At 35.5% G+C, this 17,988-nt stretch overlaps 3 protein-coding genes across 7 annotated transcripts in view; all 3 read right to left on the reverse strand.

Annotated features, from left to right (window-relative positions):
• LOC306870401 (SH2B adapter protein 3-like) overlaps positions 1–7,370 on the reverse strand; it is a 52,164-nt gene extending 44,794 nt beyond the window's left edge. The window contains exon 1 of the mRNA XM_079417640.1: positions 7,257–7,370. The gene's annotated coding sequence lies outside the window, so the exon portion shown is untranslated. The remainder of the gene's footprint in view (positions 1–7,256) is intronic.
• Positions 7,371–7,732: 362 nt separating this feature from the next.
• Positions 7,733–14,152, reverse strand: LOC306869429 (sesquipedalian-1-like). 5 transcript variants are annotated; one of them, XM_079416205.1, is made up of 3 exons: positions 13,316–14,108; positions 12,815–12,915; positions 7,733–11,570 (listed from the first exon to the last, which is right to left on the reverse strand). In XM_079416205.1, the coding sequence occupies exon 3, from the start codon at positions 11,560–11,562 to the stop codon at positions 10,774–10,776; it is 789 nt and encodes a 262-aa protein (XP_079272331.1). In that variant the 5' UTR covers positions 11,563–11,570; positions 12,815–12,915; positions 13,316–14,108; the 3' UTR covers positions 7,733–10,773. The 5 variants fall into 5 exon arrangements, with proteins under 5 accessions (XP_079272331.1, XP_079272330.1, XP_079272327.1 ...); XM_079416204.1 differs by having other exon boundaries at positions 7,735–11,570; positions 12,774–12,915; positions 13,316–13,375; XM_079416201.1 differs by having other exon boundaries at positions 7,738–11,570; positions 12,774–12,915; positions 14,045–14,150.
• Positions 14,153–14,586: 434 nt separating this feature from the next.
• Positions 14,587–17,988, reverse strand: part of LOC306870277 (discoidin domain-containing receptor 2-like) — a 34,147-nt gene continuing 30,745 nt past the window's right edge. Inside the window, exon 17 of the mRNA XM_079417449.1 lies at positions 14,587–16,969. Within this exon, the coding sequence (XP_079273575.1) occupies positions 16,832–16,969 (138 nt within the window). The 3' untranslated portion in view covers positions 14,587–16,831. The remainder of the gene's footprint in view (positions 16,970–17,988) is intronic.

Genomic DNA, 17,988 nt, shown 5'->3' on the forward strand with positions numbered 1-17,988 from the left:
GGCATCATTTATATACCCTAATGTCATTGCAAAGCCATCTTTCTATCATTTCTGTTTGAAGCATGAAATCAAAATGAAATATATATTTTGTGGAAAAAGCGGTTTTCTTAGGAAGATTGCAAACCAAATACAAATTAAACTTTTTTTAAGTCATGCAATAATGTTCTATTTCATCAACCAGTAAGACTCTCTTAGTCAGCCAGCACCTAACCAGTCTGGACAGTCATAAACTGATGTTTTCAACAGAATGCATGACATGCGTGGTGTTTACAGCACGGGCCGTCCCACGGAGCGCGTGCTCTTGCCTCACGCACTCGTGCTGTTGTTCAGCGCACATGCCGTGTGACGCGGTACCGCCCCCTGTGCTGGCCCCCGGGTGTTCGTTATATCAGTGATCATCCGGCCCACTAATGACTCAGCAACCTCCAAACAGACTAACATCACTTCCTCTCTGGCTGTCTCTTTTTCCCTTCCTCATCATGTTAAATTCCCGTTTTTGCAATTGCCCATCATTCTGCTTTCTTTTCATCCTCACTGCACTATTGCACCCATTTTTAAACCTCCACTCACGCAGCCACTTCATTGTTCTCATACTTTAAACCCATTTCCTGTTTCACGCCATTAGCTTATTATTTTCACTCACTATTCTTTTCCTCTCTCCATATATTTTTCACTTTTGTAGCCTTTATTATCCTGGTAATGCTCTTTCTGGGCTTAAATATTAATCCAATAATATGATTTAAATTATTTTAATCCATAATATAAATTTCTACATATTTTTTGATATATTAAATAATCATGTGGTAACACCAATATTTTTTGCATTTTTCAAAAAAAAGAAATGCATGCATTTTTTTTAAAAGTTGAAGTTTTAACTTTTTAGAATGCTGTATCATGTTAAAGACACTACAAACGGTGCAAGAAGTGAGTGCAACGGTCAAAGACATCTATGTAGCATGTTTAGAAAACAATGTAAAAGCAGCGGAGTGGAATGTAAGTCTGGCATCAATACAAATGCATTTTCATGTTATACAAAATGTGATTTAAAAATAGCATTAAATACATTTTAAATAACTAATAGGCTATATACAATTCTCTAACACTTGATTGGGAGTCATCACTGTGATTGGCTGCTTTGCTTGTTTGCCACGCCATTGTTGCTAAGGTGTCCTGATTGTTTTTAGTCATTGCTGTATGTAGTTGTTAGGGTGTTGATAAATCTAATAATGCAATAACTATCACTTTTTATATCACCTAAAAGTATCTGCTAGTGTGTTATATAAACAATTATAAACACACATACATATAATCTTTTCAGCACAAAGGTAAACATAGGGATTATTCAAGTAGTTTGAGTTTATGAAAAATCATGAATTCAACAAATATTTGTAACTTTACTCTTATAATGTGAAAATAAACCACAGTTTCATAAAACTGCACTTGTTTTGAAATTTCTGATTTTGAATCACTAAATGAAAATGATCACACATTACTTTTTTTTCCCTATTTTTCTAATCTTCCTCCTTTTTAAAATCAAAAAATCAATAATTGTTTCGTCCTCATGCCAAAAAAAAAAATAATAATAATTCAAAAAACACACACACCATTTAGAATCATCATTCAAGCTAAACACTTCTTCAGCTTAGTGTACTGGTGTAATTTCCGTGCTTTGTATACCAATTCGACTTTAAGTCCATTACATTTGCAACCTCTAATTCCCCGGCTGGGGTCTTTGGAAGCTTGACGCACACAGCGAGTTTCCTGTACTGTAGGGTTGTGATAATAAAAGCAGTGCCCAGATGATACAGAGTCTCAGAAACTGATTTCATACACGTAATTTTGCTGAATCAGAGAAAACACAAACCTCATGTCTGCTTCCTCCTCATGACTCGGCAAGAGTGTTCAAACAGCACGGAACGAACACTTCGAACAAGTATGAGAACTTTATAACGAGACACAAAAATAAAGAGTGCGGGAAGCAGACAGGCAGTGGGCTTATTCACAGAGACAGGAAACCCTGCCCTGCCTTAGTGACCACTTTCTTACACACACACACATACTATTCACGTGCAGATATGAACTTTGACTTCAAGGTTTTAGGCGTGACAGGTCTGGTAGTTAAAGCAAAACTTAAGTCGTTGAGGTGTGGTCGATATCACAGGACGAAATCACTGAAGGACAAGACAATTGTGCTTCCAGTCATTTTGTGCAATTAATCAGCCTATTACAAAAAACAAAACACAAATCATTTACACAACTAACAACGCCCCCTGATCAGAGCAATTCATGTTTGAAGTTCCACCATTTTTTTTGGAAGTGCGCGCGCAACTAACCTTGCCAAATTTATCAAGTGCAGCCACATTACTATAAATGAAAACATACGAATGAGACACGTTTTTCTACTTTTAACTGAGATGCTGAAAAACAGCGAGGCAAACAAGTCGAGTGTTAAAGGTCTACCTCGGCCAGACCAACAAACCTGACTGTAAAATGGATCACTAGGGACTGAAAGCCAGTGTTAAAGAAGCTGTATGTCATTTTTTGACTGTGGTAAAGCATAAAAATATAACACATTTGCAGATATTTAGGAAATATGCTAAGTTCATATACTTGTTTCTCCTGAAAAAAAAAAATGCTACAGTCAGTTATTCTACTTTGAAATGTGTATTCCGTGTCGGAATGTCTATTTTTGTTTTGGTCTGTGTGATTCCGCCCACTTCCAATGTACCCAACAGGATTTTAGGACACCCTAGGTTGGCCAGTTGGCAGAAAACGCATCATATTACAGCCGTGGAAGCCAACAAAAGAACTGGGTCAGAGATTACAGATTTTACCCAATTTAAAAAGCTTCTCCAATATTTTGAATCTGGACTGCATTATTCATATCAACCGCTGGCTGTCAATGTTACTGTAGCTTTAAGATTATGTTCAATGATTTTAAATAAAACAAACAATACATTAAATTAAAAGACACTTTTGTATGCCTTCTATAATTTACTTTTCTTTGCCAAAATACAATCTGGGATTAAAATAAAAATGGGGATTTTTCACATCACAATATTGATATATGCAATTTGATTAATTCATCAGCATACCATGCTTTTTTTATTTTTTTTATTAAAGAAGTCAACATGGGAGGAGGAATGGTTGGCAAACAGCCAGAGCAGCAGGATACAAAAAAGAATGGGCTCTTGGGATTGTTTCCCCATTGCGTATGTGTGTGTTCACGTCACATTTCCGGTGACCTAGCTGGCCAAACGGTCCAGAGATTGTTTATGCCCACCATTTCACCAGCATGCACTCTCACACACATTATGCTTAGAAACACAGAAAAGATTATTATTATTTTTTTCATTTTTGTCAGTGTAGTTAAAAAATATAAACAAACATTTTACCATTTTTAATAAAACACAAGTGACTTTTGCTCATGCAAAAATCACAGTCACGACGCTAGGGTGTTTGTAGGTGGTTACTAGGGCTTTCTGGGTGATTGCTTTCAAAACAGCCCAAAAATCTGGGGCCAGATTCACAAAACATCCTTAAGAATGGACTGGTCTCCCAAAAAACAACAAAAACAGCAAGTCCACGTGTTGAACTCCCACAAAGCCAGTTACAACGCAAATAATGTGCATGTTTATTATGATTATTACAGGCAGTGCAAAAATTCGATTTTAAGTTTTTTCTGAATCTTCAAAAATGGCCATCAATCAGATCTGTCATTTTGTTCTTAATTAAAAAAAAAAGATGTTTTTAACAAAATATTTGTAAACTTATTCAAGAATTTTCCAAAAACAAAATGCACTTGAATCATTCTTACGATTTCTAATTAGAATTTATTTAAAGAAATACGTTAATCTCTCATCATTTTTGACCCAGGGAGGATTGGAATAAAAACAGACTTTGCTATAACTACTTCAACCCTGCAAAAAGTGATCTTTTTTTCCTTTTCTTTTTTCCCCCACATTGTCACTGTTCAAAAATAACTGACCAACAAAAAATGCTTACAAATTTCTCAATATGCTATAATATTTCCAAATATTCAATCTTTTAATTAGCACAGGTTTTGCTTTTCGTTCAGGAACTGATTGATAGGCCTCACTGGTCTGAGGTTATTTTCATAAATCCATAAATAATAAACTATGGCTTCCATATAGGTTCATCATCCTCCATGTGAAAATCATAATTCTGATTTTTAGAACTGATTTGAGGTCCGTAGCACAAACTACCATAAACTTTGAACACACCCCTGATTCTAAATGTGAGCAACATCACTAGTGATGCTTGCTTTAGCAGAGAGCACTTATTATACACACTTAGTGGGAGGCATTCCAAAGTGTGCCTTCAAATGAGCAAAAATACATTACAACACCTCAGTGGCACTCAACGATGTCTGTGCATCTGCTAGACAAACTTTCAGTGTCTCCAAACACACAATGAAAGCATTCTTGACTCGACCACAAACATGATACAAAGCTACCTTGTCATTTTCTCTCCTGCTGGCACAAGCCCATTCAACAGCCGTTCTTTCTCTCCCTGACACCAGCATGCACAAAAAAACCAAACAAGAGGGCAGAAAATGTGCATAAACTGAGGCTTTGCACCCTTTTATGAGGTTGCACAGCCTGAGGAGGTTGATCAAAAGGAAGTGCATGTACACACGTGCACACACGCAAAAGAAACGCTCTACTCTGAGCATTTATGGCTCCTTCAACCATATCACACAGTCACATCGCGACACAATGTTCCCTATGGGTGGGAGTTGAGGGGCCAGAGAGTGTGGGAATGAAGGGATTCTTACAGTCTGAGATGAACACATGATGCAACGGAATCCCCTGTTCTATATGTGAACATGTGGCATCAGCACTTCTCTGTACTTGGCTGTACATTCGAAAGATCTAAGAAGGTTAAGGTCGTATACACCCAACGTATAGAGACACAAAAAATTGAAATGCATGTTATAAATATCACACAGGGTCCAAACCTAACACTGGCCAAAGTCCAAATGAGTGTATCATTTTAAATAACAACCATTAGAAAATACAACTGTGCATGTTTTTTTAATTTATCTGCTGCTTGACACAAAAAGGTCTTTTTAAGGAAGCTAAATGGCTCTATTGTTAAAAGGACACTAATATATGCAAAATACAGTTTTGTGGGCCGTTACAAATATTTTCTGTAAGTTACTTTTTTCAATTTACAGGCCAGGTGTGGTAAAAAGTTACCTGATCATACCAATATAATGAACTAATAAAAAAAAAAAAAAAAAAAAAAAATTCTTTTTTTTTTTTTAAAGTACAAAATAATCAGCTAATTAAATACATTTCAATTTTGCATCAGAATTATGAAAGACCTCGGTCGCACTTTCTCGGCCTATTTTACACAACTTCCAGTAGCAGTAACAACACGCTGGATTTGTTTTCAGGTTTACAAGGTACAACTAATCAATGCATTTGCTAAAGTTTGTTTTGTTTTGATTATTGTGATATAATCTAATCTACTAATATCTTAGAAGATGAACCCGCCTCTAAACAAAATGCATTGAGTCACTTTATAAGCACTTCCTGTCTAAGAAGGCGTTTGCAGAATAAGCTGCGATATGGACCAGACTTATGCCATTTAGTCAAAGGTAAAGGATTGGTTATGTGATTTTGATTTGTTTATTTAGACATGGATTATCTGTTCATGAGCGATAAATACTATTCATATGAGATTATTTGCATTGTTTTCTTCACTGTACAGTTAATAGAAGTGATAGTTCAAACTGACCTTGTTAATATATAATGAAAATTCAACACAAATTGTACACACACACAAATATATATACACATATATATATATATATATATATATATATATATATATATATATATATATATATATATATATATATATATATATATATATATATATATGTATATATATATATATATATATATATATATATATATATATATATATATATGTGTGTGTATATATATATATATATATATATATATATATATATATATATATATATATATACACATATATATATATATATATATATATATATATATATATATATATATACACACACACACACACATATATATACATACACACACTATTTATTTATACTAATTATTTGCTAATTTATTACATAGCAACATTTCATGACTTTATGTCTCCTAACGCCTGTTTACAAAAAGAAGTCAAATTTACACTCTCACTTCAAATTACAAACTAAGAAGAGTTTACACACAGTAGATGCTACCTAAATACTTCTCAATTTACGATTTGTATTCTATTCAGCTGTGAAGCCATAACATCTGCCTGACATAAACATCACAAACTGATCCAGAGGCCCAGATGATGAAATCATATCTGGTGTGAACGCATTTGCATACACGTTCACGAGCCCATTTCACATGTGCATGCAATCTCATATTAATAATAATAATAAAATGCATCATAAACTGAAATAAAAGCAGCAGCCCGATACAGACAATAAAAAGCACATTTGACAAACTTATTTGCATAAACGTGCACGAGCCCATTTATTGTGCATGCAAATAAGCTTGTCATAATATTATTTTATTATTATTTAAAAATATCATAAACTTGATTAAAGGCAGCGTTTCCAGTCGCCTAAAAAGCACATCTGCATGAAGTCATGCATACACATGCTCACGAGACTATTTCGCATGAGTATGCAAATGAGCTCGCTTTACATTATTATAAATAATAATGTATATGGTGTGCAACAGAAAATTAAGTAATCACCAGCCTTAAATCGATCCCATTAAGAAACTTCTAAGCGGGCGTGAACGCATGTGCAGTTTTTTTTTTTTTTTTTTTATTAAAAATAATTTTGCCATGCTTTCTTTAATTGCCCAATCGAAATGACGCAAATTCTAAGAAACTGTACGTAATTCACGTATCTTTCGGACCGAGCCAGGCGCGCGCTGTGAAACTGCGTGATCCCTTTAAAATTTCTCCTGCCCCTCGCGCGCCAGAGTCAATCTCATTATAACTTTGCATTAAACTTTCCGACACTCGAACTATGAATGCACAAGCCCGACTTTCATCATAATTACTGCGGTGTCAGAGACAGGAGACCCCCCTCGCGACTCAAACTCTCACGTTCTGCGTTATCTGCGCTGACCAAGAAACTTCTGGCGCGAGAGAGTCGGGATTATATATATCACTCACAGTTAACCTTTTGCTGAATCCTGTTAAACACATTTACATGCTGACAAATATTAAACATGACTTGCCTGCCAGCCGTGATGTCCGTTACTTTCTCTGTCATGTTGGATGCGCGCAACAGCCCTGCGTAAACTTTCAGGAAGGAAAAACACACACAAACTTTCCATGGACACAGCGACAACAAGCGACGAAAAATCCTTGATGTGGCGAGACATCTGAGCTTCCGGCTAAATAAAAGCCCTATTTAGTATGAGAAGTCAGCCGTGTAGTGTTCGTAACATTCTTAATTATTATAAATAGTGTAATCATATATATAACACATAGATAATATAACTTTTTTGCCGTTCACTAAAATGTGAAAAGTTAGCGCTTTGAGACTTTTATTTTTAAAAACAGCTTCGAGTTCAGTACTCGGTGGCTTCACGTGATCGATTTTGTAGTTGTTTCCGTCGTCAAATGTGTGATGTTCATTAAAAGCGTGTTACTAGCTGCTGTAAAATAGCATGAAATTATATTAAATCTAAAAAAAAATTCAAAGAGCATCATAATGTGAAAGCGTACGTTTCATGATTTATTTTTTATTATGCACATCACACATATTAAAGAAATGTAAAGGAAATTTGACTACAGTGAGTTTCAGAAACCATGCATCAAATAAAGAATCAATGCGATACATGGAGATTTCTAACTAATGGATCTGTGAAGGAAACTTTCAACACACAGTAATGCTGAGCCATCTTGTGGTGAGATTGTGGAACTGCACATTTTCATTAAAAACACAAAATATACATATTTTATGAGGACGCTCACCTTTATTTGACTCATTTGAAAACATAACGTACATTCTTGTTTCCTTCAAATTTAATATTCTATCCAATGTCACTTTCAAGGCCTGTTTTGACTAAACATTCAGATCTGGTTATTGCAATACAACCTTATTCAGCAACAAGTTAACTTTACTGAAGTTGTAGTCATTTTACTATCAGTACCTGGTTAAATACACAAGTTGTTTATCCACATTCACCTATTTGCATTGTGGAATCTAACACAGTGTTTTAGATGACATCTGAAGGCACTGCGGTTGGCCAGCCACGTATCCCATTTAGTGTCACTATAGGTTAAATCTCCCCAAATATGATATTATTTGATTGCACACAATTTGTACCATTAAAATGCATTTACAAAAGTCATTAATAAGCTAATTCTTTAATGTATTAAATGTTGGTCACAGTATGATGACTATAATTGGTCAGTTTTAAAAGGCAAGGCAAAGCATTAACACGCTTATTGGGAAATATACGATAATATATGATTAAGCATTGCAAAGCTTAACTTAAAATTGAATAACTGTGCATAAGATCTGCTTAGAAAAAAGACCCATCAACGGAAGATTACATGTTAGCTGGCTAGTTAGACAAGTCCATTGTCTGAGACACTATTACATACTTTAAAGTTAGAAATCATTTTGGCAGGTTGGATTGTAGATCTTCTAAAATACAGCATAAAATTCACCGCCAAAAATCTTAGGATACATCTAACTTTGTTTTTTTTGCTACTTTATATGGTAAAATGAATACAAATTGCCATAGACCAGCTTTGGCACTGTAAAACACTTTGAAAACACGGACCTGGTACTGCTTTTCTTTTTATCAAGTCAAACATTGTGAAAAAGCCATTTTTCATCTCATGCAAGTAAGACCTCAATTAGGAAAAAAAATAAAATTCATGTCAAATCACTTCAACATGAGGTTCTATTAAAATCCCAAAATGAATATAAGTGCGAGATTTTATAGGAATCGTTTATCCCCCAAAAAAGAGATCAGAATCATCATTTACTCATTCTCATGTCGTTCCAAACCCGTATCACTTTCTTGCTTCCACAAACACAAAAGAAGAAATTTGGCTGAACATCCAGAATGCTCTTTTTTTACAACGGGGACTGGGACTGTCAAGCTTCAAATACAACTTAAAGCACCATAAATGTAGTCCATACAACCTATGCACAAAATCTAAGTATTTGGAAGTCATAAATCTTTGTGCGCTACATTTTACATTTTTATTTACAATCTCTAAAATCTTGCATAAAGACACATCATGCAAGTTTTAATATCAACGAGATGTGAGAACCAATGTTTGACATCATAACGTCAAATCTTGAGAAACATGCGAAAACAAAAGTGACTCTTTTCCTAACACAAAGCTATTATAACGGTCTGGAAGACTTGCACACGAGTCACTTCGACTAGCTTTATGATACTTTCATGGTGCTTTTTTTTTTAACTTGGACAGACTCAGTGTCCATTAATTTTTTTTCAAAATGGAACAGCACTGTAGACTTTGCTAAATATATTTTAATTCAACAATGCAACACTGTAATTGAGATTATTGAAGATTTAATGCAATTTTTATTTTGCTAACAAGTTTCATAAAGACTGTGTCATTAGATTTGTTTTTCAAACCTTCCTCGTCTCACAAACTGCTAAGTACAGGAATGTTAAGATTATTTTAACAGCATCTCTTAATTCAATTAAGTAGCAAACATTGAATAAAGATTTTAAAATTATTTTTTTTGTGCATTAATTTAAACTGTGTGTTCTAATGAATCAAAACTGATTTAATTATTAATTTAGGTTAACCTACGACAAAGTTCAAGGAAATGCAATGTTTTTCATTGTATTAAAGGAATGGTTAATCTAACAATGAAAACTTGCTTAAAAATTACTCACCCTCAGGCCATCCAAGATGTAAATGTTTGTTCGTGCAAACAGATTTGGAAAATTTTTAGCATTCCATCACTTGCTCACCAATGGATCCTCTGCAGTGAATGGGTGCCGTCAGAATGAGAGTCCAAACAGCTGATAAAAACATCACAATAATCCACAAGTAAAATTCATCTTGTCTGAATCAGGAGAGAAATATGCACAGATAAACACCATTTAGTGAAAATAATCCAAAACAATGCATTGGTGGCTTTTGATGTGAGACGACAACAGGGGAGCATTATGGATTATGGATTGTTTTTTTTCTTACACACATGCTTTTTACAAACTTTATGCTTCACAAGATGTTAGTGTGGTTTATTGTGATGTTTTATCAGCTGTTTGGACTCTCATTCTGACGGCACCCATTCACTGAGGTAGAGGATCCACAAGTGATGTAATGCTATATTTCTCCAAATCTGTTCTGACGAAGAAACAAACTCATCTTCATCTTAGATGGACTGAGGGGGAGTACATTTTCAGCATACTTTCATTTTTAAACAATGACAAACACTGCACTTGCTTTAAAAATATTGCACAATTCGTTTAAAATGCTTTAGTAAAAATATATTTAGGTAAATACTGCTGTTCAAGATTTACTGTACTTTCCTGTATTTAAAAGAGAGGTTTGGAAAGATGTGAGGGTGAGTAAATGACAGAATGTTCCTTTAAAAACTGGCTTGGTTTAACGAAATAAAAAAATCAGTAACAGTGGACGAGTGATTATCATTCTAATGCTCTCTTTGTTTTTAGATGAATTCGACCGAGATTGCACTAAGCATGTCTTGTGTGCGGATGTATATTTCGAGTCTCTTGTGGATTTCATTCACTGGCTCTGCAGCCATTCTATTCTCAGTTCAGCCACCTCTTTGCCGTACCAGTCGTGTAGTTTGGAGAAGCATCCTGTGCCGGGTGAAACAGGGCTCTCCAGTGACCCGCCGTTGGTCTTCCTCCGCGGAGGCACCGGAGGTGGTTTGACTCCATCCCCCCTCCCGCTACAGTCCCCTTCCCAGATGCAGCCCTCGCTGACACCGTTTGGCACGCTGGTGGGTTTACTCCAAGACACCCCATTTTCTCTGCTAGACACCCCTTCCTGCGAAGGCCCCGTAATGGCGGCGTTCTGTAGCGATGAGGTTGCGGGTTGGAAGCTTGTTGCTCCTTGCACTTGCTGCTGGTGCTTCTTCGGCTTGCTTTTGGCTTGTGAAGATCTGGCTTCTTCTTGTACCTCCTCCAGCTGCCTCTCCAGCTCCTTCACGACCAGCCGCATGTAGTCAAAACTCGCCCGTGACAGAGCCTTGACCCACGATTCCATAGCAGCCTGGTTCTCCGCGGCCATCTTGTAGACCCTCGCTTTGACACAGTCGAATTTAACGGCGAAGGCGAACTCTTCGGATTCAGACTCGCAGAGCTCCACCGTACAGCCTTCCAGGACGATCACGCCAATCGGCTCTCGGCTTTCTCTCTCCTCGAAGTAGAACAGCATGTTGCCCTTCAGAATAAACCAGCGGCGGTGGTACGCCGTGTTCCGTTCCCCTTTCTTAAACAGGAAGCCTGTCTTGTCTGGAGGAGAGTTACATGTGGCATAATGTGCCACGCTCCTCTCGTTCAACTTCATAATGGTCTCTGAAACAGAAATCAAATACATTTAGAGCAAATATTAGAGAAATACTGATAATATTTATCTCAAAAAGGTTTAATAATATTGATTTAACCCAAATTCACATTTTTCTACTTGTCTTATTGGGTATACAAATAAATCTGAAGGAACAGCTCCTCTATATGTAATTTTTTTGTATAACTATCAGTTATCAGACAATGTCTGATGTTATTCAATGTTGTAATTATACGATTTAAATTTCTTGTCATTAGATTCATTGTACAATCCTTCCTCAACTTGTGAATGAAAGAATATTACAAAGATGTTTTCATAACATCTCTGAATTAAACTTAAGGATCAAAATTTGCAAAACGAGTTAATATCAGTTCAAACTGTGAGCTCCATGATTCAATACAAAACTGATTCAACAAATTTAGGTCAACACTTCACAGCGTTAAAGGAAATGCAATGCAATTCATGTATTTAAGGCTTTAGTAGAATTATATGTAGGTAAAGCAAAATTAAAAACAAGGCTTTGATTGTTTTTTGAATTTAATTTTTATTGTGTTTTACTTCCTACAACATTTTGAATCTATTTGCCTACAAAGGATGTTTATTACCATTTATTTGATCAAAAATACAGTAAAAACATTATTGTGAAATATTATAACAATCTGTTTTCAATTTGAATATATTTTGAAATGTAATTTATTCTCCTGTGATGGCAAAGTTGAATTTCCAGCAGCCACCGAGTGTTGCGGAGACGATGTATTTTTGTTGGCCTTCCTAGAAGTTACCATTTCTCTGGTTCCCTTGACAAAAACCCAACAGAATTGTATGAACTTGTGTTAACCATAGACCTATTTCAGGCATTTAACCCAAAAAAAGAAAAGAAAAAAAGACTTCTGGACTATGGAACCATGCTAAAATATTAACTCGTTTCCGGGTTTTGGCCTACAAAAAAAAAGGTCATCCCTTGAGCACTATAATACTCCAGTCTTCAATGTCACATGATCCTTCAGAAATCGTTCTAAAATGCTGACTTGCCGCTCAAGAAACAAATCAAGAACACTATTTATTGTTATCAAATAATTATTTTAGGATACTTTGAAGAAGTTCAGAAGATTCAAAAGCATTTATTGAAGCAGAAATCTTTAGTAATATTATATTTAACACATACTTTCTAAATAAAAGTATAAATTTCTTACAAAAAACTAAAAAAATCTTACCAACCCCAAACTTTTAAACCGTAGCGTAGATGTAGATTCACCTTTCTTTCAAAGCTCTTCTGTGAACCCTTCACGTGTGGCCTGCTTCCAACAGTCAATCAAAGCACCAGCACTTGCCAAACATCTCCATCCCATTTCTGAGCTATAAAAAAAAAGAGCCACACACAGAGTTAAGTCAATGACTGAGGTGTCATATATATCGGAACATCTTTCGTAACACATCTGAGCTGGTTTAAACCACACAAATTCCTCTTTCTTAAAACAAGTGGCATAAATAAAAGTCTGTGACTAAACTACACATGAATCAGACGTGGCGTCAAAACCATGTGACAGTTACATTTTATTATATGCATGTCAAATAATAGCTATGTATGTCTGTACGTCTTCTTTGCACTGAAAGCGCCTGTCACCAAGACAAATTCCTTACACACTTAGCATTAAAGCCCTTTCTGATTCTAATAAAACATAATATTCATATAAAATATATTAATGACTTTTTCAAGCCTAAAAGTAACTTATTTGATGCGATCACTTTAACTTACCATGGTATTTGCTGGTAGTACCACCACAGTAAGTTACTCCAGTAAGGACTAACCTTGCATCTAAATGTCATGATACAGCAGCATATCAAAGAACCAGTGTTAGCCTTTGATATCTGATCACTGCATTTTTTTTGTTTATCTTTTATTTGCATGTATAAAAAAAGGAACCAAGCACCATGGTAGTATCATGTTTCATATTTGTTTTGTGGTATTACAAATTGTGTTTCAAGATTTTGTAAACACCATGATACATGAGTCAAAATACCACGGTATTACCATCTGATACTGTTACATGGTACTGTCAGGGTAAAAACACAGTGTTATTGACCCAACCTACAGTAAATGTACTGCTACAGTTTTAATGATCCAGACAGCAGTTTTATATTCAAAAATAAACATTTAAAAACATAATAACGTTACACTCCAGTGAGCATCAGAATGCTGCAGATACATGCAGTCAGATCTGTAGCACACAAATATGGTTTAACAACGTACAAGAAGGTGTTAAAAGCTAATTAAACATTATCAAACGCATTTATAACCGTAAATCGTGCATAATAGAGAAAAGTCATAGACTCTTTGTCAGTCTCGACTCGCAGCTCGAGCAGTTTGCTCGGTACTAAACCATCAAATGCAGCCTTGTTTCTAGCGTATAACTGCTAAAGCCGTGTTACAAAGATTTAAGAGATCTAGTACGTCGTTTCGAGATTATATTGATGTTTAACCTGCCTTTTAAGCGTGTTATTGGACGCCAGCAGACAGTTTTGCTCCCTTCAGTCTTCCTTTCCTGACTGACTGACGATCACGTGACGCTGCAGGAATCTCTCTAGTAACAGCAGAGCTGCGCGCGCGCTCGTGTGTGCATTTACTCACACAGTGGCTTATTATAAATATCACAATGAGTCTCGCGCTCTTCTCACATATTGAAACTTAAGTTTAAGAGTGGATACGTGATTATGTATGTGCATTTAGATTATATGAATTACGTTTGGTCATAACTGACAAAAATACTGCAGTAGTAGGCTACTAAGGTACATTGATGGCATGGCACTCCAAAGATACCATGTATATGTATAACCATGATATGATAAGCTTTTATCAGTAGTTTTATAACAGGCTACTGTGCTTTGAAATAGGCCTACAGCCTGCAATTTACAACTAATTATTAATTGGTCACAAGTGATAGATAGTTAGATAATGGATAGATATTTACTATTATACACTACTCATATGTAGATAAAATAATATTCAGAATGAGTACAACACAATAACACCGGAAATACAGCAAAAACTGTATTTATTATGGAAAATAAGAAAGATGAAAGAAAACAAGTCTTCCTTAGTCCCCAATATATTACTATACATACAGTATCTACTCTGCTTATGTAATGTACATGAAGGACACATACAGAGAGTACAAAGGTTTGAACGAAAGACTATTATTGAATACTAAATGATAAAAGAAGGTACATTTATTTCACTTGAAACAAAACCACACTCACAGTATCACGCATTCGCACGGACATGCACTCTTGGTCTCTAAATATGTAGTGAAAAGCAAACTCTGATCAGTAATAACAGAAATTGCCTCAGGCTCACTTCAGCAAAGGCTTCTGGGAGATTGAGTTTTAGTGGTTGCCCTTCTCCTAAGCTTTCCTACCACCAACATTCAATCGAAATCCCAGTGCTATTGGAGGACTCTTCAAAACGTCCTGCATCGCCAAACCTTTCAGCAGCCAAACAATAAAACTTCTCCTGTACATTTGAAGACAATTTCTGAAATACAGTAAACACAAACTACAGAAAAGGAATGTAGAAACTAGTACACACTGGTGAAAAAAGATGGAAATATAAGATCTTGGTTACATCGTAGTGCACCAATTTTTTGGAGCAACACTCATTCACAAACTTTTGTTAAAAACACTAAATGACATTAATAAAACATTAAAGTGGATTAAAAGAAAGAAAGAAAAATGTGCTTTGAATAATTTTAAACTTACATACATATTCCCCCATAATCATGTGCCTTCTACAGAGATCGAAGATAAAATGGATCTCTACAATATTAATATTTTTTGGTCCTGTATGTCCTCAGCTAGACTTATTTAGATACAACAACAATGCAATTGTAGAACTGTATGCCAACAACAAAGTGTTTTCCTTTGCATCTGAGCTGAAATTCAGTTTGTTTGCCTGTGGTGGTGAAATGTTGCTGGATTTTAAAGGAATAGTTCACCTAAAAATGAAAATTTGCTGAAAATGTACTCACTTTAAGACCATCCGAGATGTAGATGAGTTTGTTTCTTCATAAAAACAGATTTAGGTAAATTTAGCATTCATTTGCTAACCAATGGATGCTCTGCAGTGAATGGGTGCCGTCAGAATGAGAGTCCAACAGCTGATAAAAGCATCACAATAATCCACACCACTCCAGTCCATCAATTAACATGTTCTGAAGCAAAAAGATGCGTTTTTGTAAAAAAAACCCAAATCCATCAAGGTGTTTTTTTTTTACTTAAATCGATGCTTCAGGCTAAAATATGAGTCTATATTGCTTGAACTATTCCTTTAAAGCCAACATGAAATGGCATTAACAAGACATTTTACTTCTATAATTGGACATCTGCATGTGGAGGCTGAAGGTCATATTCATCTTGAGAACATCTTGACGTATCCCAATGGAAATGCTTTTGTTTTTTTAACATTAACCAAGAGCCAAGTTATTACATTTTGATGAAACACTACAATAACAAACACTGTCTTTTTCGGAAACATGCACGGATGAATCATGGTCCATTTAAAGTGGCCTGTTAGAAGTTGGGGGAAGAAACAGTGCATTCAATTGCACGTCAGTCCATTGTTGGCTCTATAACCCTCTCCCTTTTCCTCCGAAAGGGTTTTTAATCTAACTATAACAGTAGTTCTGCTAGATCCAGGCAGAGCAAGTCTCTGACCCGGCTATATCCAAAGAACCTGTAAAACATTCATATTTAGAGAGCAAAACAACACTTATTATCATAAGACACAATAACTCCAGTGTGGGGGTAAAATAAGGAACAAAAATAGACAAAAACAAAATAAAAAAACCAAAGACAGCAGTGCTTAACGATACACAACTACAGTTTTGACAAACACAACATTCGTCCAGTTGGTTCTTTCTGCCTAGAATATACAGTAGGCTCATGAGTCACTGTCGGAAAATGACAAACAGAAATAACATGTATGATAAAGAAAAAAGGGAAAGAACAACAAAAAGTCTAAAAGAATCTCAAGTGTCTATGAATTGGAAAAAAAGCTCTTTGAGTCCCAATGGAGATGAATATGTGAGTGGATAAATGAATGAATGCCTTTTATGAAATCTCATCATCTCTAGACCTCTCCTCCATTGGATTTCTACCGCTCTAATGACGCTACATTGTGGCTATAATGTTCCTGCTCTACTTCAGCGACTGGCGAGCCGTCAGAAGACTTGTAAAACAGTTTTCCTCCAGGTTATTTCAGTAGAGCAGGTGTCGGTCATGAGTGGGGCGCAAAAGTTCGCAGGGACTGATACAATCCGTGAAAAGTGGGCCGGTCCACGATGTCACGACTCCAGCAACGCATCATCAGCTCGAACAGAGAGGATGGACAGAGTGGTGGGGCAGAGAGAAAGATCTAGGGAGAAAGAGAGAGACAGATATGTAAAAGTCTTTTACATAAAACATCCATGTAACAAAAAGGTTTGCTTCCTGTGACTGTGCATTCATTCAGTCTGATCATAGTTAATAAATGAACCGCTTTACTTTGGACCTCACTTCAGTTCAATTCACATTAATTTAGATTAATTCACTTTTCCTTTTTAAGACCAAATAAAATGAATACCATATGTCCATATAGAACAAACCCATTTAATTCCAAAATAATGTATTTTTACTTAATTATAATAAAGAGCAAGCAAAAGCACGCACAATCTCAAATGGGTGCTTGACTAAAAAAACAAGTAGAAAAAATCTTTTAAATGTAAAGTCGGCAACACCAAATCATTTGTCTGATGAAGAGCTTGTGCGCTCGAATCTTCACACACTACGCAAAAGTTTTTTAAATAAATCTTTGATACTTTTGGAGCTTTGGTGTTGCCAACTTTACATTTAAAACATTTTTTCTACTTAATTATAATCAAAATTAAGCGGCCCAGAGAGAAGTTTCAAGAGTTTACATGCAAATAAAGGGCCAGTTTTAGTAAATGAGAATTGGTCCCCGTACTAAAGTGTTACCAAGACTGTATGCATAATGTAGGACTTTTAATTGTAAACTGTACCAAAATGCACTGGGACTCTTATTTTGGAATGTCTATGCTTTACTTTCAGCTGCTCATCACATTTATTTATTTAAATCAGCCTTGCAAAGTTTAATAATCACATTAGGCGATACTGCAATTCCAGTTTTTGTCCACAAAATAAAAACCTTTTAAAATGATAATTAAGACATTTATTATACCATTTAAGATATTCAATACTTTGTTTGACCTTAAATTTAATCAAACTGAATTTAAAGCTTTTAAGACCCACAGGAACCCAACTAATTTCACTTTAGAAACGGATTCACTCCACTGCAGTTCGATTCATTTCAGGCGAGTTGCTTCACCTCAGAACGATTCACTTAACTTCAGATTCATTTACTTTATCAAAGGATTA

This window comes from Barbus barbus, assembly GCF_936440315.1.
Source record: "Barbus barbus genome assembly, chromosome: 5".
Classification (NCBI taxonomy): Eukaryota; Metazoa; Chordata; class Actinopteri; order Cypriniformes; family Cyprinidae; genus Barbus; species Barbus barbus.

Excerpts from the sequence above, each read along its gene's own strand:
- LOC306869429 (XM_079416205.1), bottom strand. The coding sequence starts at position 11,562 with ATGAAGTTGAACGAGAGGAGCGTGGCACATTATGCCACATGTAACTCT.